Source organism: Leopardus geoffroyi, chromosome C1 (assembly GCF_018350155.1).
Source record: "Leopardus geoffroyi isolate Oge1 chromosome C1, O.geoffroyi_Oge1_pat1.0, whole genome shotgun sequence".
Classification (NCBI taxonomy): Eukaryota; Metazoa; Chordata; class Mammalia; order Carnivora; family Felidae; genus Leopardus; species Leopardus geoffroyi.
In genome coordinates, this window is record NC_059328.1 from 102,918,425 (window position 1) to 102,944,568 (window position 26,144).

At 40.5% G+C, this 26,144-nt stretch overlaps 1 protein-coding gene across 20 annotated transcripts in view; it reads left to right on the forward strand.

The window, feature by feature from the left end:
- LOC123598569 (phosphodiesterase 4D interacting protein) overlaps window positions 1–26,144 on the forward strand; it is a 223,381-nt gene that overhangs the window by 105,161 nt on the left and 92,076 nt on the right. For 17 of the 20 annotated variants that reach the window (XM_045478847.1, XM_045478851.1, XM_045478850.1 and 14 more), the window contains exons 5-8: window positions 9,580–9,656; window positions 12,238–12,361; window positions 12,547–12,722; window positions 16,829–16,946. In XM_045478847.1, coding sequence (XP_045334803.1) covers window positions 9,580–9,656; window positions 12,238–12,361; window positions 12,547–12,722; window positions 16,829–16,946 — 495 coding nt within the window. The remainder of the gene's footprint in view (window positions 1–9,579; window positions 9,657–12,237; window positions 12,362–12,546; window positions 12,723–16,828; window positions 16,947–26,144) is intronic. The other 3 variants (XM_045478848.1, XM_045478870.1, XM_045478867.1) reach the window with 1 other exon arrangement.

Here is a 26,144-nt window from a genome sequence, read left to right on the forward strand (position 1 = left end):
TGGCTTGTAACCTGTTGTCTTGCAAAGGTGCGATACCCATTTCCTTCACCCGCCAACCCCAGCTCACCTCTTACTACACTGAGACCTTCTAGAGGTCAAGAACTGCAATGGGAAGAACTTTGGTTCCAGCAACTTTTAATCTTCGGGATGTACTTTACTTGCTGATTTTATCAACAAATGTATGCTAGTGTGCAGTCCAGCTTCTTTCTTTCTTTCAGTGTCTGCTTTTACCCCAGCAGCAAACTGTGATAGATACAAAATAAGACATAATCTGTCCTCAAGGTGCTTGAAGATTAATTGAAACACCCACATGCTTGCATGAAGTTAAATACAGAAACAAAAATGTGAAGTAGGAGCTCAAGACTGGTGATAAACCGTTTATCCCCAAAACAGATAGTTGAGCTACTGAGAGCATAGTACTTTTCTAGACATCAAAATCGAGAGGGGGAGCTGGACATTTTAAATAACTCATCAGGGCAGAGTGAAGTGACTGCTATGCTGGAGACAGGCTTCAGATGACCTTGCATCCCAATGTACAGGATAGTCCCAGTGTTGCCTGTTGTCCTGGTATAATTATGGTATAAATATAATATTTTCACCTTGAAAAGAGTCCCAGTATGGGTGTTAAATTATAGTCCTCTTAGTTATAAACAAGTGTAGTGGGAGTGAAGAGAAAGGAACTCTTTGTTCTGATTGGCGGGGTTGGAGACAATCTCCTAGAGGAGGGAATGCTAGAGTCTAACAGTAGTGAAGAACAGGTTTACAAAGAGGGAAGAAGCCATCACAGGCTGAGAGCAGCTCTGGTAGAGACTTGATGACTCCCAAGGACACACACGGGAGTGATTTCTCAATCAGTAGAAGATCTTGGTTTAGAGGAGAGGAGAGTGGTACCACCAGAGGCTGGAAGGAGCCTTGGAGACTATCTTGCCATAGGCTACCATCACTCAGAGTTCTGGTTATCAGAAAAAATGGCTGCTGGAGGGCCGCCTGGGTGGCTCAGTTGGTTGAGCGTCCGACTTCAGCTCAGGTCATGATCTCGCGGTCCTTGAGTTCGAGCCCCAAGTCGGGCTCTGGGCTGATGGCTTGGAGCCTGGAGCCTGCTTCCGATTCTGTGTCTCCCTCTCTGTCTGCCCCTCCCCCGTTCATGCTCTGTCTCAAAAAAAAAAAAAAAAAAAAAGTTAAAAGAAAAAAAAATTTTTTTTAAATGGCTGCTGGAGAACCACTGATGGCATCCTGGTCCTGTGTTGGACCAAAAGGGTACAGTCCAAGCTGGGTGAGGTGAGTGGCAGAGAGGGAGGGAGGAAGAGAGTGAGTGAGGCAATGTCGGGGTTGAAGAGACTGGAAATGGTAAGAGGTGAAGTGAGAGAACCATGAATTAGTTTGAATTCGTCCAGTCTACCAGTTAAGCAAGGTGCGGATTCCTCTCCAATAGAGTCTTGTTTGTAATTTATTTCTACATTTCTTCCTTCCTCCCTATGACCCCATATCCATTTGTATTCTGAGACTCTCAAGTTTAAGAGGCACTTAGAGGGAGGTTTATTTTCTTTATCACTCAATCTTGGGAAATAGGGCACCAATGTTCTATATAAGTTTGGTGGCTAAAAGGAGCTGCCATAGGGAGCCAAATGCTTTTTTGTTTTATTTTATTTTTTAACTTTTTTAATTTAATTTTTTTTATTGAAGTACAATTAACATTCACTGTTATATTAGTTTCAGGTGTATAACATTGATTCAGCAATTCTGTACATTAGTCAGTGCTCAGCATGGTAAGTGTAGTTAGCACCTGTCATTGAACAACATTATTACAATATTATTGACGGTATTCTCCATGCTGTACTTTTCATTTCTATGACTTATTTTATAACCGGAAGTTAACCCCCTTGATCTATTTCACCTGGGAGCCAAATGTTCTTTGTTATTAGTGATCTTAGTAATGCCAGAAATCAAAAATCAAAAAACAAACAAAATGAACATTTTACCTTTTCATGTTGAAAATGCCCCTTTTGACATTTTATTATAAAAATTTTTTAACATATACAAAGATGAAGAGAACCTCTTATGTACCTGTCCCATGTCCTGGGGACACGTGTCCTGCCACCCAGCTTCAACAGGTACCAACAGTCTGCTGTCTCTGTCCTCCCCTCCTTACAGCAGCTCTGGGACATCCTAGAAATGTGTCTGAAACGACATTAGAATATACCTTGAACACATAAGAGCTTTGTTTTTAAACATAACGGCAACACTATTATTATTGTACACAAAAAGCTTAAAAGTAATTCCTTAATGTCATCTAATACTTGGTCCATGGTCAATTTTCCCTTTCAAATGTCCATTTTAAGAGCTTAATTTGTATCTCTGAGTCTCGGTGTAGTGCACAGGAGTAGTATGTTTGGCCCTTTTGTGGGGAGGGCAGAGGAAGAAGAAGAGGCTGGAATCCTAAGCTGGATTCAGAATTCTTTCTCTTCTTTATGCCTCAGTTTTAGTAACCTTTTGTCTCCAATGGGCTAACAATATACCTCTTAGAGAATGTTCTGTTTAGAGCAGAGAAAATCTTTTAAAGGTTTCAGATAAAAAGTGGGTTTTTTTGCACAAGTATACAGCATTATCCTGTCACCTTTTTATTCATCCAGCAAACATTGTCGTTCCACTTCTCCCTGGAGTGCATTTGTCCCTGGTTCATTTGCAGTCTCTTGGTTTGCGTATTCAATGTGTTTACTATGCGTCCAAGTGCAAAGACCTGGGAGGACTTCAGGTTCATCACAACTGCTAGTTTTGTGAGTCAGGCACTGTGCTGGGTACTTTACATAGGTTATCTCATTTATCCCTCACTACGCCCCGCAAGATAATTTTTCTCACCCCATTTTATCACTGAGGAAATTAGGTTCTAAGAGGCAAAGGAACTTACACAGAAAAGGTCACCCAGCTAATAAGTGGCAAAAAGGCATTTCTGCCTTTCTAGGTCTGCCTGCCCTGAAAGCCCATATCCCACATCACAAAGCTGAAAGGCAGAAGCTAACAAAGAGCACACCTGGCTAGTTCCAAGGCACCATCGTTTTCTCTGTCCCTACGGCAGAAAATAAGACATGTGTAGATTTACAAAGCCTTTTACAGTGTGCAACTGTTAAAATACAAAGAGAATGATGTGAAAAACCAGAGGCATAAGAAATGACTTTTGGGGCCCCCGGGTGGCTCAGTCAGTTAAGCATCCAACACTTGATTTCGGCTCAGGTCATGATCCCAGGGTTGGGAGATTGAGTCCTGGGTGGGGCTCTGCACTGACTGTGTGGAGCCTGCTTGGGATCCTGTCTCTCCCTTTCTCTCTGTTCCTCTCCCTCACTCTCACACACACTCTCTCTTTCTCTCAAAATAAATAAATTTAAAAAAATAAAGAAATGACTTCTAATGAGGGGTAAAGTAAGGCTTTACAAGGGAGATGGCATTTAAGGATGAAGCTGAAAGAGGGACAGTGACAGGGCAATGAGAACGCATAGGACATGCGCGAGAGATCCAGTCAGGCTGGTGGAGTGTGATAGGAGAAGATGAATAGGTAGGTTAAGGTCAGATTTTGAGTGGATTCCGTTATCAGGCTCAGTTGTGTAAAATTTAATTGCTGTGTGGTTACAAACCATTAAAAGTTTTTTTAGTAAAGGGAGTAAACTAATGAGAAATATGCTTTAGGAAAAATTTAAATGGTGGAGAGAGTGAGGTTGGAGAGACCAGTAATGAGACTATTTGCTCTGATCCCAATGAGAAGGAAGGAATACCTCACAGAGTGGTAACCATGGAAAAGGGAGAGATTACAAAGAGATTTTGAAATACCCAGTGCTAATCTTTGTTAGAGAAGCTTGGAGATCGTGTAGTTTTGCTTTGTAATTTAGATATAGTAATGATGTTTCTATATGCTAGATACTGTTCTAAGTGCATGTGCAATAAGCTATTTGCAATGGTTATCATTTAATTATAACTATTATAAATTCCTAGGACTTTTTGAAACATTTTTATAACAATTTAATAGAGATAAAATTCACATACCATTACAACTCACCTATTTAAAATGTATACAATTCAATTACACATCAATGTTTCTATACTATTCAGAGTTGTGCAAATATCATAGCAATCAATTTTAGAATATTTTCATCACTCCAGAAAAAACTGCAACTCATTAACCATCACTCCCCAATGCCCCTGTCTCCCCTTTCCCCTTCCTCCCTTCCCCCCAGTCTACCACCCTCCACCAGTCTTCTTTATTTCTCTGTGGTTTTGCCTTTTCTGGGCATTTCATATAAACAGAGTTATGTTCTTTGTGACTGACTTCTTTCACTTAGCATATTGTTTTCAAGGTTCATCCATGTTGTAGCATGCACCATTCCTTTTTATGACCAAATAACATTCTACTGTATGGGTATACCACATTTTGTTTATCTATTCATCAATTGATGGAAATTTTTTAATTATTCTAGAATTTTGCTCTATCAAATATGTTTGAAATAAGTCAGCTACTGAGTGGCACTTGTACATTTGGATTATATAGCAGTTTCTATCTTACTATCATATTTCCTCATCTACAATGACCTTCACCCTTCTATATGTTACTCACCCATGAAGTTTCCCTGGGTTAGGCCGTATCTGAACTTCCTCATCACTGGTCACCTTTAGTATCTTAGTATTTTTATTATTTATTTTATTATTTTTTTTTAATTTTTTTTTCAACGTTTATTCATTTTTGGGACAGAGAGAGACAGAGCATGAATGGGGGAGGGGCAGCGAGAGAGGGAGACACAGAATCAGAAACAGGCTCCAGGCTCTGAGCCATCAGCCCAGAGCCTGACGCGGGGCTCGAACTCACGGACCGCGAGATCGTGACCTGGCTGAAGTCGGGCGCTTAACCGACTGCGCCACCCAGGCGCCCCTATCTTAGTATTTTTAGAAAATACCTTTATTTATTTGCTTATTTATTTTTATAAATTTCAGTTAGTCAATATACAGTACAATATTGGTTTTAGGAACGGAATTCAGTAATTTCAGCACTTACATACAACATTCAGTGCTTTCTTTTTAATATTTATTTATTTTTGAGACACACAGAGTTCGAATGGGGTAGGGCAGAAAGAAAAGGAGACACAGAATCCAAAGCAGGCTCCAGGCTCTGAGCTGTCAGCACAGAGCCCGACATGGGACTCGAACTCATGAACCATGGGATCATGACCTGAGTCAAAGTCAGAGGCTCAGCCAACTGAGCCACTCAGGCACCCCATCAGTGCCCTCTTTAATAACCATCACCCATCTAGCCCATCTCCCACCCACCTCCCTAGCAAATACCTTTAGAATTTAAATTAATTAAATTAATATTAAAAGCTCTTCTCTCAACTGGATTGCAGGCATACTAAGTATAAGAAATACATGTTGAACATCTTCATTATTCCCCAAGAGAACTTTAAAGTCCATTTCCACACTAAGAGTGTGTTAAGTGTGGAGGAGAAGGGTCTACAGGAGTCAGGGCAGATCCATTAACACTGCCTGGCTGTCACCCCACTTTTTCAATTTAAACTTCTCCCTTCCCCACTTCTAAAAGTGACTTGTGGAATACTGGTGGGAGATAGTGTACAAACTATTAACCTAGTTAATATATTTGGTAATAATGCTACTACTCTAACTCTGAAAGGATTGATAACATTTTACATTAAGATTTTTTTAAATTGGTCAGGCAAAAAACCATTTCTCATTTGTAAATAACATTTTAGAATTCACTCTGCTGTAGCTTCTATTGGGGCAAGAAGTTGAAAATCTTGTTTTTAGAAGGGATAGTCACTTTGGGGTTCTATGAGCAGTGGAACAATTTGTAGAGTTAAAATTAAAGCCTTGGAGAAGAGTCAGGTAACTGGTTACTGCTGGTTGCTTTTTACCCAGTTGTGTGTTGAACTTTGCAATAAACACCAGGGTGGAAATGACTTGAGAATCCTGTGTTTAACACTTGCTGTTAGGACTCTGGTCAAGTGATTTTTCCCAAAACAAAACAAGCTGCCTACACAGAGAAGTCTGATTAAACACTGTTAATCTATAAACTCATCATTAGCCCAATTCTCAAGCTGTAGGTAATATGGGTTTCATTATAATGAAAGTTTATTGTAGTTCTGTTTCTAATCATTTAATTTTAGCTTCATCACTGAAACTTTCCCTTGAATTAGATGGGGGAATACTCCTCTGGGGACATGTTAAAAAAAAAAAAAAAAAAAAAAAAAAGAGGCTGTCTCTTCCACCCACCCCCCACCCCAGCCACCCCTTTCTTTCTTGAATACAAAAATTTCTTCAGTTATCTTGACAAAGAGCTGGCAAGATTTGGTGGTAAAATAAGCAGATGCAGTTAATTGGGGATCCACTCCAGCTGTACTTAGAATTTGACAATTTACATATGAATATTTACTAGTGGAGAATGGATAAATTTGATTTAGTACACAGGGATATTTTCTGCAGAAAGAGGTTACAGAAGAGGGGTTGGACCGTCGTAATGCTGGAAATTGGCCTGCACTTGCATTTCCACATGGTCGATTTTGTGACACCCATGAAAGTGCTTTGATCCACTGGAATCACTGATCATAAGATTTAGGACCTAATTTGGTGGAGATGAAACTATTTTAGCAGTTCCTTATGAGCCTCATAAACTTCATTGTCGACTTGAGTAGACGTAATGCTGAAGCCTAAAGAAGTAGTTCTGTTTTTTGTCTTTCCTCTTTATTCTTTTCTTCCTTTCCCTCCTTTTCCTTTGTCTTTTCTACTTATCTCAGAAGGGTAATGCTCACGTGAAGACTGTTCAGATTGGGTGTGGATTTGTGTGCACGTGTCTGGGATATCCTACCTTTGGTGTAATAGTTTTCTTTCCTTTCCATGACATAACATTAGTTCAACATGTGGTTGGTTGAGAACTTCAGCTATCCTAGTCAGAGAGGGCAAATTTTGGTTTTTATGGTTAATAATAGCTAACATTTTCTGAATGCTTACTGCATGCCATGTATTGCGCAGTGTACATTTTGTGCATTATTTCGCTTAATGTTCTTAACATCCTAATTAGTTGGGTGCCCTTGTGATCTCCCCCACCCGCCCTTGATAGATGAGGAGGTTGAGGCTTTTAGAGAGCGCATGTGACTTGCCAAGCCCTCATCACCTTCAAAGCCTGTGCTCTTAACCACTATACTTACTGCCTAATACATTAGGCACATTCCCTAATTCTATAATTTACCACCTTCTACTAAATCAAGCAAAACTTGGTCATGCTTCCTGAACTGATCTGTGGCTGAAATGCTAGAGCAAAAATGGAGTGCTGGATTTGATTACTGTTTTTATCTTAGAGGAACTCTTTGAGTTTCAATTTCCTTATCTTTAAAATGAGGGGCCTGGAATCTTTGGCCAAATTAATTCAAGTATTGACTCCATTTTCTTATCTAGGATTTGGAAAAGATAGAGCCAACAGAATTTGTATCCTCCAGATTTTGTCTTTTTTCTTTTTCTTTTAATTCCAGTGTAGCTAACATTCCATTTTTTCCTTCCTTCAGATTTAAATACTTTTCCTGGTGGGGCTGAGGTCTCTTGACTGGCACTAGTTAGCTGGGGGACAAAGATAGTTGAGCAGCTGTGTGCAAGGCAGAGTTCTAGGTATTCTAAGTGCATTATGTACCTCATCCCATTGAAGCTGTACAAAGTCCCCTGTGGAAAAGACATTATTATCTTCAACAAAAAAGAAAGCAATCGCAGTATACCTGTGGGAAAACTGAGGTACATCTGATGAAGTCCATCACATAGTATTGATAAAATTCTCCCTGCTTAATACTATATATTCAGGGAAGGGACTAACTCATCTCTGTGTACTCTGCTCTAAGCCTTAGTAAAATAAATCTCTGACTAGTATTTTTAGACCCCTCTTTAGGTTCCCCTACACACCTGCTCCTCTTTTACTGTTCCTTATTTTAGTTACTAGTGCGCATTATCACCCACGTGCTAGAAATCTCGGCATTGTCTCTGCTCCTTCCTGTCTCTCCCAAAGCAGGAAAGCCTCATGGATTCTGCCTTGGAAATGCCTTTTGAGTCTTTCTCCCTGTGCTTCTTTGGTGCCAGACAGTCCCTGTCTCTAATCTGAGCAGTTGCCTCCTGATTCACTCATCTTCTTTACATGTACTATAAACTCCTTCCTCAGGTAGACCCGATCATGGCAATATTTTGCCTAAAGCTCCCTGATGAGTTCTTGTTCTCTACTGACTACTGTTCAGTCTTCTTAGCATGGCTTTCACAAACTGGTTGCAAACTATTTTCTATGCTCCTTTCCCACTCCTCATCAGACACCAGGCCACTGAAGCTGAACAATCCATGGACATTTCACCAAATCTCTGTTCATACTTTACCTCTCTTGGGATGTTTTTATTTCCTTTTTCTGCCTGTCAAGTCACAATTTGTTGCTGTTTCACCTCAATAAAAATTAATTGTCCCCTTCATAGATTTACCATCAGATTCCCCTTTCAGCTTAAGCAAATGCAATTTATGGAAGTCCAATGTAACAATAAAGGCAGGGTGTTGTTTTCAAAAATGTTCACAACATAATTTTTTTTAAAGTTTATTTATTTTTGAGAGAGACAGAATAAGTAGGGGAGGGGCAGAGAGAGAGAGAGAGAGGGAGAGAGAGAATCCCAAGCAGGCTCCATGCTGTCAGCACAGAGCCTGATGCGAGGCTTGAACTCACGAAACCGTGAGATCGTGACCTGAGCCGAAACCAAGAGTTGGATGCTTAACCACTGAGCCACCCAGGCACCCCACAGCATGATTTCTTTAAAAATTAAATCCCCTTTGGGGCGCCTGGGTGGCGCAGTCGGTTGGGCGTCCGACTTCGGCCAGGTCACGATCTCGCGGTCCGGGAGTTCGAGCCCCGCGTCGGGCTCTGGGCTGATGGCTCGGAGCCTGGAGCCTGTTTCCGATTCTGTGTCTCCCTCTCTCTCTGCCCCTCCCCCATTCATGCTCTGTCTCTCTCTGTCCCAAAAATAAATAAAAACGTTGGAAAAAAAAAAAATAAAAAATAAAAAATAAAAAAAAAAAAAATTAAATCCCCAGTTATATTTAAATATAATTCTATATATAGCAATTTGACATTTTTTATATAATAAAAAAATTATATTATTATTATTATTTTAAAGTAGACTCCACGCCCAACTTGGGGCTTGAACTCATGACCCTGAGGTTGCAAGTTGTGTGATCTACCAACTGAGCCAACCAGGTCCGCCAAGAAAAAATTATTTTAATATACATGCCGTTGTCCAGTGCTTTAGAGAACAAACAGGCTTGGGTGGTGTTCGTCATCCAGGGACAATAATGAATGGGTTGGGAGAACGGATGAGTAGCTCCAGGGAAATCTGAAGCTGTATAGTCCATTCTTGACTGGGATACTGATCTGTCTGAATCTCCTTTATGTCAAGAGGCATGAAGAGAGCTGGGATAGAATGAGAAGCTGTGAACCAAGGCAGGACTCAAGTAGGAACCTGGTTCCAGGATAGAGGGTCTGTGGCAGTTAATGATGATTAATGCCTGTGTGCTTTTCAGAACATCGAGCTGAAGGTTGAAGTAGAGAGCCTGAAACGAGAACTCCAGGACAAGAAACAGCATCTAGATAAAACATGGTGAGTTGCAGTTTGAACCAATTGAGCTCTTGGTTCTTTTCAGAGTATGGTTTATTAATCTGAGAACAGTAGATTTGAAATCAAATTCCTTCACCTTAAGTCTGGCATTTGAATGCTGTGTCCAGTTGAGGAACTGAAACAATGTGTTTTCTTTCCCTTTGGCTCTCTCTGTTACTCAATCTGACAGGCCTTGCATAGATTGGAAATTCACCAGTCCTAAAATTATAAACTTCCTTTTCAATAATCTGCTAGTACCATCAAGGGCTGACATAGATTTGTGGGGAATGGGGCACTCTCACACACTGCTTGTGAAAGTTTGAATTGTGGCAACATATTTGGTATGTGGCACTGGCAATGAAGTGAAAAATACACATTTCCTTTGACCAAATAATCTCTAGAAGGAACCTATCCCTCATAAATAAAAGCATGAGAATGAAAGAATAAATGTAGAAGTATTTTTACTGCATCATTATTTATAAATGGCAAAAAAAAAACTAGAAACAGCTATCTATCAACAGGGCAATGGTTGAGGACATTTTGACATAACCATACTGTGGAATATTATGCAGTCATTTAAAAGAATGATTTAGTTCTGTATTCTTTTCTTGATGGGAGTCCCTGATAGACTAAGCAAGGGGAAAAAGTACTGGGTGATGTTTATGGCATAAGGCCCTTTGTTAAAGGCAGTCTTTTCTGTGTCTACCTGTGTTTGCTGATTGTACATAGAAAAAAACTGGAGGGTTATATCCCAGACTCTTTAACATTACTTGTATCAAGGAAGTGAGATTAGAGTTTTTGATGGGGAGAGGTCTTGTTTTTTTTCTTTGTATACTTTTGTATTCTTTATATACTTTTGTATTGTCAAAATGGTTACTTCTATAATTTATAGTTTTTATAATTAAAAAACCCTTAGTTTTAAATGACAAGTATTGTTAAAATTTCTATTCAAAATAATTTTTAGATTCCATCCTGGAATTAGTATACATTCAATCTGATCTGGCATTGTTTATCTTTACAGTACTTCTTGATATGTAGGATGACAGTCCAGCAAGATGAGAATACTCAAAACTAGACTCAATTATATACATGATGCTGGTATTACTAAAGACTTACTAAGGCATTAAGTAAGCTTAATAGACTTGGAAAACATACAATGATTGAGAAATAAATATTTATATTTGTGTAATGGTTTTTAAAAATGTTTTATGTCAGTTCAACTTTTAATTAGGTGGCATTATCCCTATTTTTAGAAATGAGAAAACTAAGGTACGTTAAAGTCTTCTCAATTGAGTGGCAGAGCCCACATCTTCTGGCCTCAAGTTCAAGGCCCATGTGACTTTACAACAGCTGTCGCCTATTAAATCAGGCAGTCCTTGCTGAGTTACTCAGAAAATGTATAACTTCTATTCTCAAGATATTGTAGTTAACTGTTGTTTATTGCATTTGTCACGGAATATGAAGTCAAGGTAAAAATTGATGATTCTTGAGGTCTGCATATTTACAGGTCTTGGGCTGTTTTCTTGAGTTGTGTCCCTTGTACAACCAAGACCCTCGACTTGCCCAAATCTGTATAATAAAATGGGAACTCAAGATAAATATAGCCTCTGGAGTGGTGCCAAGTAGTGTCCGTTATCAACCAAAGAATCCTATAATCCTTGGGAAAGTCCCCTTTGGTCTTCATAGACACAACCTTCTGAGCCAAATATTAAAGTACCCCTGGGCTTGGATGGAGCAGCTTTGATTTATCATGAACCTGTGAAGGCTCAATATTGTTCTCTGCCCTGAGAACAAGAAGACAGTCCATGGTTCTCAACAAATGGCTTAAAACAGGAATAAAACCAAACCGGAATTAAGATCATTCAGCACCTGATACTGCCTCCAAATTGTTAATCCTCAGACATCCAAGGACAGCTGTTGTTAGCTATAAATAAGCCGGTGACACCTTACCCCCTACATGCTAGCGCCTGGACATTCATTCCTGAGGACATCAGAGAAACAAAACTGGGCCAGAACCCTGAGCTTCCACAGATTAAATGTCTGTTCTCTGCATGGGACCATGGGAAAACTAGATAGAACTCTGGATCGGCAGGCCAGATTTAGGATAGTCTGTGGGTTAATGACTGTAAAGGAGGAGAGCATTTCTATGGCTGCCCAAATGGATATTCTGTCCCAGCGACCTAAATGGTAGGAACACTTTAAATTCAAACAGCAAGAACAGCAGAGAATTAGCAAAGCACTCTGGGAGAACAGTCTAAATGGAAGAGACCAAGGACAGATGAACACGGATGTTGAATGCTGAACCATTTGATGACTGCCCACCTCCCAAATGAAAGATTCTCCTCTTGAAGCAATAGCAATAATGAAGCCTCTAGAAAGTCAAGTATATTCTGATTGACAAGCAACAAAAAATTAGAGTTCTGAAAGATTACCAGAAGAGTTGGAAAGAGCAATTCCACAAATAATTGCAGAGGGGAAAAATGCTTCATTTCAGTGTGACTCTGAATTATCGAAACAACTTTTAACGGGTCCACTTGCTAAATTATATGACTAGCTCTGACTAGCTAATGCTCCTTGATTGTAGGGCTGATGTGGAGAATCTCAACAGCCATAATGAAGCTGAGCTCCGGCGCCAGTTTGAGGAGAGACAGCAGGAGACAGAGCATGTTTACGAGCTCCTGGAGAATAAGATCCAGCTTCTACAGGAGGTGAGCAGGAGTTCCGAAAGTCCATGCGCACGGGGCCTCTTTCACCTCTTGCCCTACTGCTCTGCCTCCTGGCATTCACCTTTTTCTGTCCCTACTTTCCTTCCCTCATCAAGTGTCCACAGTCTAGGGCTCCTAACTTAGGTGGGGCTTTGTAAAAGCCTCTCAGCTTTTCATTCTTTTTGCAGGAATCCAGGCTAGCAAAGGATGAAGCTGCGCGGATGGCAGCTCTGGTGGAAGCAGAGAAAGAGTGTAACCTGGAGCTCTCGGAGAAACTGAAGGGAGTCACCAAGGACAGGGAAGATGTACCAACTGACCGGGTCAATCCTGACCAATACACTGAGGCCCTGGCCGAGCGGGACAAGTAGGTGCCTTTGATACTCTATTTGTCACTTGTCATTTACCTGTTCTCAAGGTTATAGAAGAATATACCGGCTGCACCACTCCCTTTTAAGGTCTTAGAGTAGACCGTCATGATTTCCAAGACTTTATTGCCTCCACAACCAAAGGTTTTCTTTTTAGGGTTGAGTCTTCGATGGTATCCATTAACAGGACTCATTTCTATACCTTGTTAGTAGGTATAAGTAGAACAGTAGTCAAATGGTGGCAAACAAGAGACATGGATTCACTTCTTCACCCTTATTGAGCACCTGCCAGACACTGGCCTCACCACTAAGGTTACAGAGATGAACGACCCAGGTCTTCTCATCAAGAAACGTGTTACATGATTTTCTCTCTTCCTTCCTTCCTTCCTTCCTTCCTTCCTTCCTTCCTTCCTTCCTTCCTTCTTCTTTCTGTCTGTCTATCTATCTATCTATTTTGTTCTCAAGTTAACTAACATACATTGTAGTCTTGGCTTCAGGAGTATCACCCAGTGATTCATCACTTGCATATCACATGTTACATGATTTTAGTAAGTTTTCTGATAGAAGTAGCACGCGATACTCTGGAGACACAGAGGATTGTCATCTATTCCAGACTAAAAAGAGCAAGGTGCCATTGAAGGTTTCCTGGAGGAGATGAAATCTGAGCTGGGTCTTGAAGAATGAATAGGAGATCGAAGAAATAGATAGGAAGTGGGTGAGAAAGGGAAATATTCTGTGCAGATGGAGAAACTGTGTAAGCGAGACACAGGTAAGGGCATATATCAAGACCAGCAAATAATTCTACATGATAGAGCAGAGGGTCTGGGAAAGACCAGTGAGAGGTAAGCTGGGAATAGGGTCAGATTGTGCTGGCTTCATATGCCATAAGGAACTTAAATTTTCTCCTAAAGGTAATTGGGCAGTTGTTGAGGTCACCCATACCTAGATTAGTACAGCAACTCCCTAATGATTTCTTTACCTCCAGTCCTGCCCCTTGCTATTTCATTGTGATATTAACATTCAGAGAAGTTTTGAAGTGGAAAATTCAACAATATCACACTGGCACATAATTTAGCCTCTTAGATGCATGATACTATGGTGGCATAAAAAGCCTTTAGTAGTTTTTAACTGAATAGGTGAAAAACCCACAGTGTACCCACAATGACTAATGTGATCTTTTTGAGACACAAATCTGATCATGTCATTGCAGAGCCATTTAAAATGCTTTCCGACACCAGGGAGCATCTGGGTGGCTCAGTCAGTTAAGGGTCTGTCTGACACTTGATTTGGGCTCAAGTCGTGATCTCACAATTCGTGGGAGGGAGCCCTAAGTCGGGCTCCATGCTGACAGGTCGCTCTCTTTCTCTCGCTCTAAGTAAATAAATAAGCTTTTAAAAATGATAATAAAACAAAATAAAATGTTCTTCCAACACCTGCAGGAGAAAAGATCCATTCTCCTTATCATGGCCATCAAAGCCTTCTATGATATGAGCTCTGATTTCTCCCAGAATCATGCCCCACCATGACCCCTTCACACTTTGCTGATGCAAGACTATTAATAATAATGACTAACGTTTGTTGCACTCTTACTATACAACTGAGCTGAGTACTATAATGCTGTTTAATTCTCCCAACAACTCCATGAGGTAGGGATTACTACACTTTATAAATGAAGACACCTGGCATTTGCAGAGTTGTGTCACATGGTGTCACATGGTTGCAGGCATTGCTTGACTCTAAACCCTGAATCCACCCATTGCCTTCAGAAGCAAACAATACAATGTCAGGTCTCCAGAATTTTGCTCATGCTCTTCCTTCTGTGGGAAACCCTTGCCATCTTTTTCCTTCCTGGTGAATTCCTGTTCATTCTTCAAAACTCACTAAGGTATCAGTTGTCACTTCTGTGAGTGCTTTTGTGACAACAGAATTAAGTCTCTGTATCGTTGCCTTGTTTTACATACACATCCTTTTTTGTACAGTTCCCAGTGTGGTGGTATATTTGCTTTCAGATCTTTCCTGCTAGATTCTCTGAGACCCATGTCTCATGTCCATAGCCCAATAAACACTTGTTAAACAAAACATATGCACATGTGACCAATAAATTAGGGAGTTTATATCAGATGTCCTTACCAACTTTGTAAAGTAGAATAGATCATCTATAGAGACCAAGGGTCAAACGGTTAAGTAAGGCTGGAGGCTTGAGAAAAAAAAAGCAATGTTCTATGGGGAATTGATATGGAATCCACATTCATCATCATAATTACTATTACAGCTTGCATTTACATGATGTTTTTAAGTTTTTAAAGTTCTTTCTCTGGCCACCTGGGTGGCTCAGTCGGTTGAGCATGACTCTTGATTTTGGCTCAGGTCGTGATCCCAGGGTCATGGGATTGAGCCCTGCATCAGACTCCGTGTGGAACATGCTTAAGATTCTCTTTCCCTCTGGGGCGCCTGGGTGGCTCAGTTGGTTGAGTGGCCGACTTTGGCTCAGGTCATGATCTCATGATCCAGGAGTTCAAACCCCGCGTAGGGCTCTGTGCTGGCAGCTCGGAGCCTGGAGCCTGCTTTGGATTCTGTCTCCCTTCTCTCTCTCTCCTCCTCCCCTGCTTGTGCTCAATCTCTCTCTGTCTCTCAAAAATAAATAAATGTTTGAAAAAAAAAAGATTCTCTTTCCCTCTGCCCCACCCCCAAAAGTTCTTTCTCGTCCACAAATTTTAGCCAATCCTCATTCTTAATTAATTTATAATTTATAATTAATTTAAAGTTTAAAATTTATAAGTTAATTTACAATTTGTCTATGAGCTTCCTACTTGACTTTCTGGTATCCCTCACCTTTCTACCAACTATTTGCCTCCCAAGGTACTATCACTGTCTTTTCCACCTACACAGGGATAATAATGACAATTGGAAACATTTCATTTAGTAGCCTCATGTTTTCCAAGGACAGGTATGTCTGGTACTCTAAGACTTAAGAGAAACAGCAAGATCTACCTTGCACAGGGCAGATGAGGAATAGCTGTTGACTTGAACCTGTGGTTTGTATACTTCAGCACAGCACACACAGTCTGATAACTTAAATCCTAGTCTGAATTTCCTGCTTCTTCTCTAGCCTTCGCCTCTTCCCCCGACACCAACCTTTGTTCCAGTGACTCTTCCCCTAAAGTATCTTGTATCTTTTTAAAAGAAAAATTTTTTAATGTTTTATTTATTTTTGACAGAGAGAGAAAGAGAGAGAGACAGAGCAAGAATGGGGGAGGGGCAGAGAGAGTGGGAGACACAGAATCCGATGCAGGCTCCAGGCTCCGAGCTGTCAGTACAGAGCCCGACGCGGGGCTCGAACTCACAGACCAGGGGATCATGACCTAAGCCGAAGTTGGATGCCCAACCGACTGACCCACCCAGGCACCCCATAAAGTATCTTGTATATTTATGCCTTCATTCCTTTATTCAAGCTCCTCCCTGTACACCTGGAAAACAGTCCAGTTTTCCAACTCTCTTCCCCCAGACTCAGCCAAGTTCAACAACTCACTTTATCTTTCTTCCTACAGCTCCATGACAGCACTCAAAGTACTATAGAATAGATACCTCTGTTTTGGTACCTCTTCTTACATCTCATTACTGTTATTTGTTTATGTGGCTGTGTCTCCCCACTCCCCAAACCCCTGACACACACACACCAAAAGATTTTAAGTTTCTATAGAGCAGAGATTGTGGATTTTCCAACTTTATATCCCAGGTATTTGGTAGAGTGTATTGAGTTTGCATAATGGTTATCCAGGAATTGTTTCTTGAGTGGAACAATAACCACCAGAAACACAACTTCTGGTCCCTTATTCCAAGAGTCACACACCTATGGTCTATAGATCCATGGGTCAGCTTCAGGAGGTCCATGAACCTGGTGAAATGTAAGCAGAACGTCATTTATGTATGCATGAAGGGACTGGGGCAGAGAATACATGGCTTTCTGAAGAAAAATATCCAAGTTCAATGACCCAAAAAGGTAGAAACCTACTGGACTGGATCATGCTGTCTTTGGAGTGGGCTGAAAAATAAAGGCAATAATAGCACCATGACCATTGTTGTTCTTACATTTTCTTTGCTCCAGAAGAATTGAAGAACTGAGTCAGAGCCTGGCTGCCCAGGAGAAGCTTGTACAACAGCTCTCTCAGGAGAAACAACAACTGCTACATCTGTTGGAGGAGCCAACTAGCATGGAAGTGCAGGTGAGGTGTGGGCAGAGCTTCCTGAGGTATTTGCTTCTGTATTAGTTATCTACGGTCGTGGAACAAATTCCTACAAATTTAGTGAGTTAACACAGCATGCATTCATTGTCCCACACTTTCTGTGGGTCAGCTGGGTTCTCTGCCCAGGGTCTCACAAGTCTGAAATCAAGGTGATAGCCAGGCTGCTTTCTCATCTGGAGGTTCACTTAGGGAAGGGTCTACTTCTGGGTTCCCTCAGGTTGTTGGAAGAATCTATTGCTGGTTGGCTGTAGAAGTTATGGCAGCCTGCTACTTCACAGGCAGCAGTGGGGAGAAATAGAGGGTCTATTGCTTCTCCTACCTCTATGCATTCTTTCAAGAGGCTCACCTGATTAGGTCAGGCCCACAGTTTCATCCCTTTTGGTTAACTGAAAATAAACTGAGTAGGAACCTTAATTAACTGTATGTGCAATATACATTCACTTTTGCCATATAACATAGCGTAACTATGTGGTGACAGTCCATCATCTTTGCCATGTTCTATTCCTTAGAAACGAGTTGCGGGTGTCACTGGCACTCAAGAAGTAGGGATCACACAAAGCTCTGGATAACCGGGTGGGAATCATCAGGGCCATTAGAATTTTGCCCACCACTGAGTGGTTTCTAACTATATAGAATATATAATGTAGGGTTTTTTTTTTTCTCAGTTAATTTTGTTTTTATTTATTAGTCATTTTAATTCCAGTATAGTTAACAGTGTTACATTAGTTTCAGGTGTGCATAATGTGGTTTTAATATTGAAGAACTCTTACAATGATAAAAGTAATTGTATTCGTCTATATTGTTGCTCTTGAAGGTTATCTCAGAGGGAACTCCCCTCTTCCGTTCAACTTTTAATTTTCTAAAAAAGATATTTCCTAAAAGAACCCTAGAATATATCTGTGCCCAAGTAGCATAAGCAATTACCAGATATTCTTACAAGTCTTAGGCCAGTAATAAAGCAGACTGTAAGGTTTAATTTATGCTTCACAGATACCGAGGTTGGAGTCAAGATAAAAATAACAGTGATAAGAAGTAGTTTAAAGTAGTTCCCAACCTTTCCTGTGTCATGGCACAAATAGAAAATGTTAATATTTGTCAGGTGCAGTGGTAAATGGATGGAGCTTCTTACTTGGAGGTGGTCAGTCCAGGTGCATAGGCCATGAGAACAGAAGAAATCCCTATCTTGGCTACACTTATAAACTTCTTGGACTGTGTGGCTCCATTTTGGTTAGAAAGCTCTGGTTAACACATTCAGGAGATGATGTACATACATGTAATTTGGCAGACAGGAGGGGGAAAATAAAGTCTGTAGGCTTCTCACAAGATACATATTGAAACATGTGAAAAGTTTCTGAAAGGACTTTTTTTTAAATTCAAGTATAATCAGCATACAGTGTTATATTAGTTTCAGGTGTACAATATAATGATTCAGCAATTCTATACATTTCTCAGTGCTCGTCAAATAAGTGTGTTCCTGATCCCCTTTATCTGTTTCACCGCACCCCCTCCACCCCCGGCCTCCCCACTGGCAACCACCAGTTTGTTCTCTATATTTAAGAGCATGTTTCTTTGTCTCTTTTTAGAAAGATTATTTTATAGACAAAGACCATATTCAAAGTTGTCAGTTCCTGTTACTGCTCCCCAGGAGGACCACAACAGAATGTCTGTGGTTCAGGGAAAACAGGTCCAAACAAGAATTATATCTCACTTTAATCTCTGAGACAAAAAGAAGTATTTTTTCTTAATTTTTTTAAGTTTATTTATTTGAGAGAGAGAGTGGGCAGGGGAGGGGCAGAGAAAGAGGGAGAGAGAGAATCCCAAGCAGGCTCTGTGCTGACAGTACAGAGCCCAGTGCAGGGCTCAAACCCACAAACTGTGAGATCATGACCTGAGCTGAAACCAAGAGTCAGATGCTTAACTGACTGAGCCACCCAGGCGCCCCTAGACAAAAAGAAATATTGAAGTGCTTTCTATAACATCTTGGGACCATTTAGTCACATTCAAGTGGCTCAGATTGTTATAATATAAAACCTAGAAATGAATTCACAGGATTTCTTAAATACATATTCCAAGTGTGATTTAAAGTGTTTGTCAATGAATATTCAACAACTTTTCAGTAGTAATAACTTCAGCACATGTTGTAGCATATTCTATATGCCAGGTGCTGCTCTAAATACCTTATATATTAACTCAAATTAACTTAGGCCTCAAAATAATCCTGTGAAGTATACTAACATGAGACATAAAAAGAATAATTTATAATAAAATAATGTTGATTTTAATATATAAATTCATGAGCACAATTATATTAGAAGACATAAAGAAATAGTCAGGTGCTTGTATCTGTATGACAAATCACTGTGAATGTTCCAGCCTCAAAGGTAGCCTAGGACAGTCATGTTATGTTGTGCCATTTAAAAATGGCAAGTGGTGATGCCATTAGTAAAGGGGGTGACAATGCCAAGTGAAAAACTCTTGGTAAATTTCCAAACAAAACAAAAACCAAACTTTTCTTAATTTTCTTTTTTTTTTTTTTAATATTTTTTAATGTTTCTTTATTTTTGAGATAGAGACAGAGTGTGAACAGGGCGGGGGGTGGGGGGGTGGTGCAGAGGGAGAGGGAGACACAGAATCTGAAACAGGCTCCAGGCTCTAAGCTGTCAGCACAGAGTCCAACACAGGGCTCGAACTCATGAACGGTAAGATCATGACCTGAGCCGCAGTCAGATGCTTAACCGACTGAGCCACCCAGGCGCCCCTTCTTAATTTTCATAGAGCAGTTGAATTCATGGAAAATTCATTGTGTAATAACATTGTGTTTATATATACAGCAGAGCTCAGTTCTAGGTTCAGGGGATTTTATTACGTTGTATTACCTCACCAGTGCCCCATGGAACATTTAGATCATTCTGTAATGAAAGCACAAAACAAAACTTCGTATTTTAATCCTACGGAGTTACTAATAATGCTAATACTGTTCCTGCTATAATCATAATAATAACATGTTAGTATTGGAAAACAACATAACTTTACTGCAAATGAAAATATTTTTTTTAATGTTTATTTATTTTGAGAGGGAGAGCATGAGTGGGGGATGGGCAGAGAGAATCCCAAGTAGGCTCTGCACTGTCAGCCCAGAGCCCGACGTGGGTCTCGAACCCACGAACTGTGAGATTATGACCTGAGCTGGAATCAAGAGTCAGATGTACAACTGACTGAGCCACCCAGGTGCCCCACAAGTGAAAATATTTTTTAAAAATAGTCATGTTCAGGGGTGCCTGGGTGGCTCAGCCGGTTAAGCAGCCGACTTTGCCTCAGGTCATGATCTAACAGTCTGTGAGTTCGAGCCCCATGTCGAACTCTGTGCTGACAGCTCAGTGCCTGGAGCCTGCTTCGGATTCTGTATCTCCCTCTCTGTGACCCTTCCCTGTTCGTGCTCTCTCTCTGTCTCAAAAATAAATAAACATTAAAAAAAATAAAAAATAGGGGCGCCTGGGTGGCGCAGTCGGTTAAGCGTCCGATTTCAGCCAGGTCACGATCTCGCGGTCCGTGAGTTCGAGCCCCGCGTCAGGCTCTGGGCTGATGGCTCAGAGCCTGGAGCCTGTTTCCGATTCTGTGTCTCCTTCTCTCTCTGACCCTCCCCCGTTCATGCTCTGTCTCTCTCTGTCCCAAAAATAAATAATAAAAAATAAATAAATAAATAAATAAATAAATAAATAAATAAAAAATAAAAATAGTCATGTTCATCAGAGACCATGGAAATAATGCCACTGGTCCACTAGTATAATGATAAGGCATCCAGAGACCCAGCTTTTATGGAGTGTCCGTGAAGCAGTGTGATGCCGCTACCCAGTGAAGAGGAGAGGAATGGGAAAGAGGAAGCACCCATTCTGAGTCCTGCTCCTGCTCCAAGCACTGTGTGGAGGACTGAACATGCAGCTTTTTCCCAACTCTCACTACAACCTGTGAAATAAGTTAGATAAGGGTCGCTTGGCAATCAGGGGAACCAATGTTTAGATTAAGTGACTCGACCCAAGTTTTAAAGGCAGTAAGTAGTGAGGTCAGAATTTGAGTGTAGATTTATGTGGCTTCACACCCATATTCACCACTCTGAAGAGGTTGTATCCCAAATGTACACATGTGTGCCATGAATCAAAAAAGATCTACAGACAAAATTCAAAACCGGCTCTCAAAAGATCAGTGAACCAAAATTTCCAGAATTTTTCGGTGACCAAAAGTGAAACTACCCATGAAACAATAATTCCTCATTCAGCCCTCCCCCAGTTCCTGATAACCTCTATTATACTCTCTGCCTTCATGAATTTGCTTGTTTTATGCATTTCATATAAACTGGAATCAGATAGATGGATGGATGGATGCATGGGTGGGTAGATAGATAGATGGGTGTCATTCAGAATTTGGGACAGTGCTTTGTCCTTCCCATTGCAAACTATGTAGCACCCCTTACCCCACTCATCATAGTGATGACAATAAAAACAAGCACCCCATGAATTTGCAAAATGCACTTCAGGAGATGGTATAACTATACCTCAGTAAGAACCGCTGGTCTTGGGGGCTTAGCTTCCAAAGGGTTTATAGTCCAATAAAACATTGGCATATGAACAAAGAATTAAAATAGAGGATGATAAATGAAGAGAAAGAAATATATGCACAGTGCTAAAGGAACCCACAGATGACCGGGATTAACTCTACCTTTAAAAGTCAAAGAAAGCCTTACCTGGAAGTTTCCCTTGATCTGGACCTGAAAGGCTGAGTGCACCAAGCAGAAAACAAGAGAAGTGCATTTTAGGCAGGAACAGTATACACAGTAATGTGGGACATAGTTAAGAAATTGGGAATAATTGGTATTATCAAATACATGCTAAGCGTTAGGGGCACCTGGGTGGCTCAGTCAGTTAAGCATCCAACTTCCGCTTAGGTCATGATCTCACAGTTTGTGGGTTCGAGCCCCGCGTCAGGCCCTGTGTTGACAGCTTGGAGCCTGGAGCCTGCTTCAGATTCTCCCTCTCTCTCTGCCCCTCCCCTGCTCGCGCTCTGTCTCTCTCAAAATATAAATAAACATTAAAAAATTTTTACAAAAAATACGTGCTAAGCGTTAGAGAATAATGAAACACATAACTGGAACATCCCATAAGTGTCAAGCTAAGGACTTCATATTATAGGTAACAGAGAATTAAAAAAAAGAAAAAAAGTTAAGCAGGGGGAATGAAAGCATATGATTTGCATTTTAGAAAGCCAATCCTGGCGGCTGTTTAGACTGAAGATAGAGGGAGCAGATAATTGATGTCAACCCATGATTTGACAGAGCTGTTAACTGCGTCATCTAGTCCATTCTCAAATTAGATAGGGGCAAGGAACGTTATAAAACCAGTTATAAAGTACTTTGTCTCCCCCCTCTGTCTGCAGTAATGTGTGGCAGCTCTTGCTGTCGGTGACACCTGTGGCCTCTGCTGTGGGTGTCATCCTCGTCTGCGTGCAGTAACAGCCTCTTAGTGCCGCTGTATTACCCTCAACCCTTTGTCTTCCATGCCACCTCTCACCACAGGAGCCACAACCCCACAAAATGGAAGGCACAAGTTCATTTCCTAAGCTCTGGGCCTGCTCCACAGAGGCCAAAGATTTCCCTCATCTCTAGCAAAGCCATCCCTAGAGTTCTGGCCACTGACTCACTGCCTCCACCCCCAACTCCGCCCCTCCCCGACCCTTCACAACTGAGAATACCGCAGCTGGGCTTTCGAAGAAGGAGAGCTCACAGATCTTACATGTCTAGGTTTGAGTTGTCCAAGTGAAAACATTCCTCTTACCCCATTTCTCATAGATCAGTACTTCTCATGTGATCTCAGTATGAAAGTCTGGACTGGGTATAATCTCTGAGAACGAGCCTTCCTTCCCTCGATCAAGACAGAAGTTTTGATAAAGATTATTTGATTTAGTTGATTTTACTATCCCTCAGCTGTTTTCCTTTTCCATCCCATCAAAACATCATACAGCATCCATTTTAGAGGTACTTACACACAATACTTAAGAACTTCTCTTAATGTTTATTTATTTTTGAGAGAGAGATTGACAGAGTGTGAGCAGGGGAGGGGCAGAGAGAGAGAGGGAGACACAGAACCCAAAGCAGGCTCCAGGCTCTGAGCTGTCAGCACAGAGCCCGACGTGGTGCTTGAACCCACAAACCACAAGATCATGACCTGAGCTGAAGTTGGATGCTCAACCAACTGAGCCACCTAGGGAACTTCTATCATGTAATTAACTCCATGGAACAACAACAGAAAAAGCCATAAACTTGACATGCCACTGATGGACATCACTCTGTGTTTGCTTCCAAGCCTCCGTGTCCATTCAGATCAAGAGCATGTTGTTGTGATCAGAGTACTCAGGAGCTTGTGGCCGCCATGCTGAAGCAACTGGTCCACATCTTTTTCAGTAAAAAGAAAACCTAATAAAGTGAAGTTTACAAAGTATTTCTCTTCCTCCATGTTTTCACAAAGCTGCAAATAAAGACCTACACTCTGGAAAGCTGACAGTGCTTCCAGTTATTGACATTTTTCCCTTCTACTAGAAGCTTCATTTTAAAGAATGTTTTATTTTTTATTAAAAAACATTTTTTAAATTTATTTATTTTTGAGAGAGAGACCGAGAGACAGAGTGAGAGTGGGGGAGGGGCAGAGAGAGAGGAAGACACAGCATCCTAAGCACCTCCAGACTCTGACCTGTCAGCACAGAGCCCGATGTGGGACTCAAACTCACAAACTACAAGATCATGACCTGAGCCAAAGTGGATGCTTAACTGACTGAGCTACCCAGGTGCCCCTAAAGAACCTTTTAAATGAAACTGGATGTGGAAGGTGTAAAAGCAAGGGGAAATGATGTACTTGCAAAGGAAAATCTGGAAGAATTCTTGTTTTATTTCATTTTTCTATTCTGCAGTTTTTCCCCAGTATAATATAAACAATATTTATCAATGTGTAATTTCACTGTGGTTGCCCTAAAAAGTGAAACAGGACAACAGAATCAGGGTGAGGCATCCATTAAGCAATCAGGACCTTCCCACTTGCACAAATTAGCAGACACTCAAGCCATTGCATTTATGCCTTGTTTGGAACCTAATGTAAATAGCACTGCATGCAGTGAGGCGTATTTCTTAAAATAGCAAACATTCCAGCGTTACCATGGAGAGATCTGACGTGGAGGTTAAGGCAAGAACACACTCTAAATGCTCAAGGCAGACGCTGAAAACCTTGCAGGGATTAGTAGCTCAGGCAGCTCCAGCCAACTTCATATAAGGAGATCTTTCTTAAAGAAGCTTTTCCGTATTCTCTTCTTAAGCTGATGAATGTTGAAGGTGGAGGCTCATTTATAAATCCTCATTCAACATCACTGTCTCCCAGACACAACCTTCATTGGTAACATGTCTCAAAAACAGGCCTTACCATCTAAGGCAACCATAGTCCTGACCCTTTAGAGCAGCAAAGGAGGTAGAAAAATAAGGGATTTCATTACAGCTTCATCAGAAATATTTACTGAGCACTTACGATGCACAAAGTACTATAACGTGAAGGAAGAAGAACGCAAAGATGCATAAGGTTTAGCTTCTGCCTTCTAGAGATTATAGTCAAATTGGAAGGTAAGAAAGCCACTAATGGCAACAAAATACAAAGCAGTAGAGAAAGAAAAAAACATTATGGACTGGGGTAGGCAGTGAAGATTCTGATCTGTAAGAAACGATTTTAATAAGAGATGAAAAGGAAAGGCATTTGTTTATTCATTTAGTCATTCGGTGATTATTTACTGATATCTAGAACATACCATTCAAAATACCTCAAAAGAAGCTATGGAACAGATCAAGGAAACCAGGAGCTGCTTTTGAGAAAAGGTAAACAAAATTGATAAACATTTAGCCAGATTCATCCAAAATAAAAAGAGAGAGCAAGAACGGGAGGAGGGAGAGGAGGAGAGAGGCAAAGGACTCAAAAAAATAAAATCAAGAAAGAAGAAGGAAAGTAACAACTGATAAATACAAAGGATTATTTTGGATATTATGAAATATTTACACCAACAAATTGGACAACATCGAAGAAATGGATAAATTCCTAGAAACATATAACCTTCCAAAATTCAAGCAGGAAGAAATAGAAAATTTGAACAGATCAATTACTAGCAAGTAAATTGAACCAGAAAAAAAAAAAAAAAAAGAACACCTCCCAATAAACAAAAATCCAGGACCAGGTGATGTCACAGATGAATTCTACCAAGCATTTAAGGAAGAGTTAATTCTAGTCTCAAACTATCCCAAAAAATACAAAAGGAAGGAATGCCTCCATTCATTCTATGAGGCCAGCATTACCCTGATACCAAAACCAGATAAAAACACAACAAAAAAAAGAAACTACAGGCCATTATCTCTGATGAACATAGATGCAAAAATCCTCAAGAAAATATTAAACTGAATCAAACAATGCATTAAAAAAAAAAAAACATTCACAGGGTGCCCGGGTGGTTCAGTCAGTTGGGCATCCAACTCAGGCTCAGGTCATGATCTTGTAGTTTGTGGACTTGGGCCCCATGTCAAGCTCTGTGCTGACAGCTCAGAGCCTGGAGCCTGCTTCAGATTCCGTATCTCCCCTTCCCTCCACCTCTCCCCGACTCGCACATGTGTGCATGCGCTCTCTCTCAAAAATACATAAACATTTAAAAAAATAATAAAACAAAATCATTCACCACTGCCAAATGGGGTTATTCCAGGATGCAAGAGTGGTTTTAATATTTGCAAATCAATGTGATACATCACATTAACAAGAAAAAGGATTACAAACCATATGATCATCTTAATAGATGCAGAAAAAGCATTTGACAAAGTACATCCATTCATGATAAAGACTCTCAACAAAGTAAGTTTAGAAGGAACATACATCAATATAGTAAAGGCCATATATGAAAATCCCACAGCTAACATCATACTCAATGGTGAAAAACAGAGAGATTTTCCTCTAAGATCAGGAACAAGACACAGATGTCCACTCTCACCACTTCTATTCAATGTAGTATTGGAAGTCCTAGCTACAAAACAGTCCTATTTATAATTGTACCAAAAAGAATTAAATACCAAGAAATAAAATTTTATGATGATGAAGGAAATTGAAGATGACACAG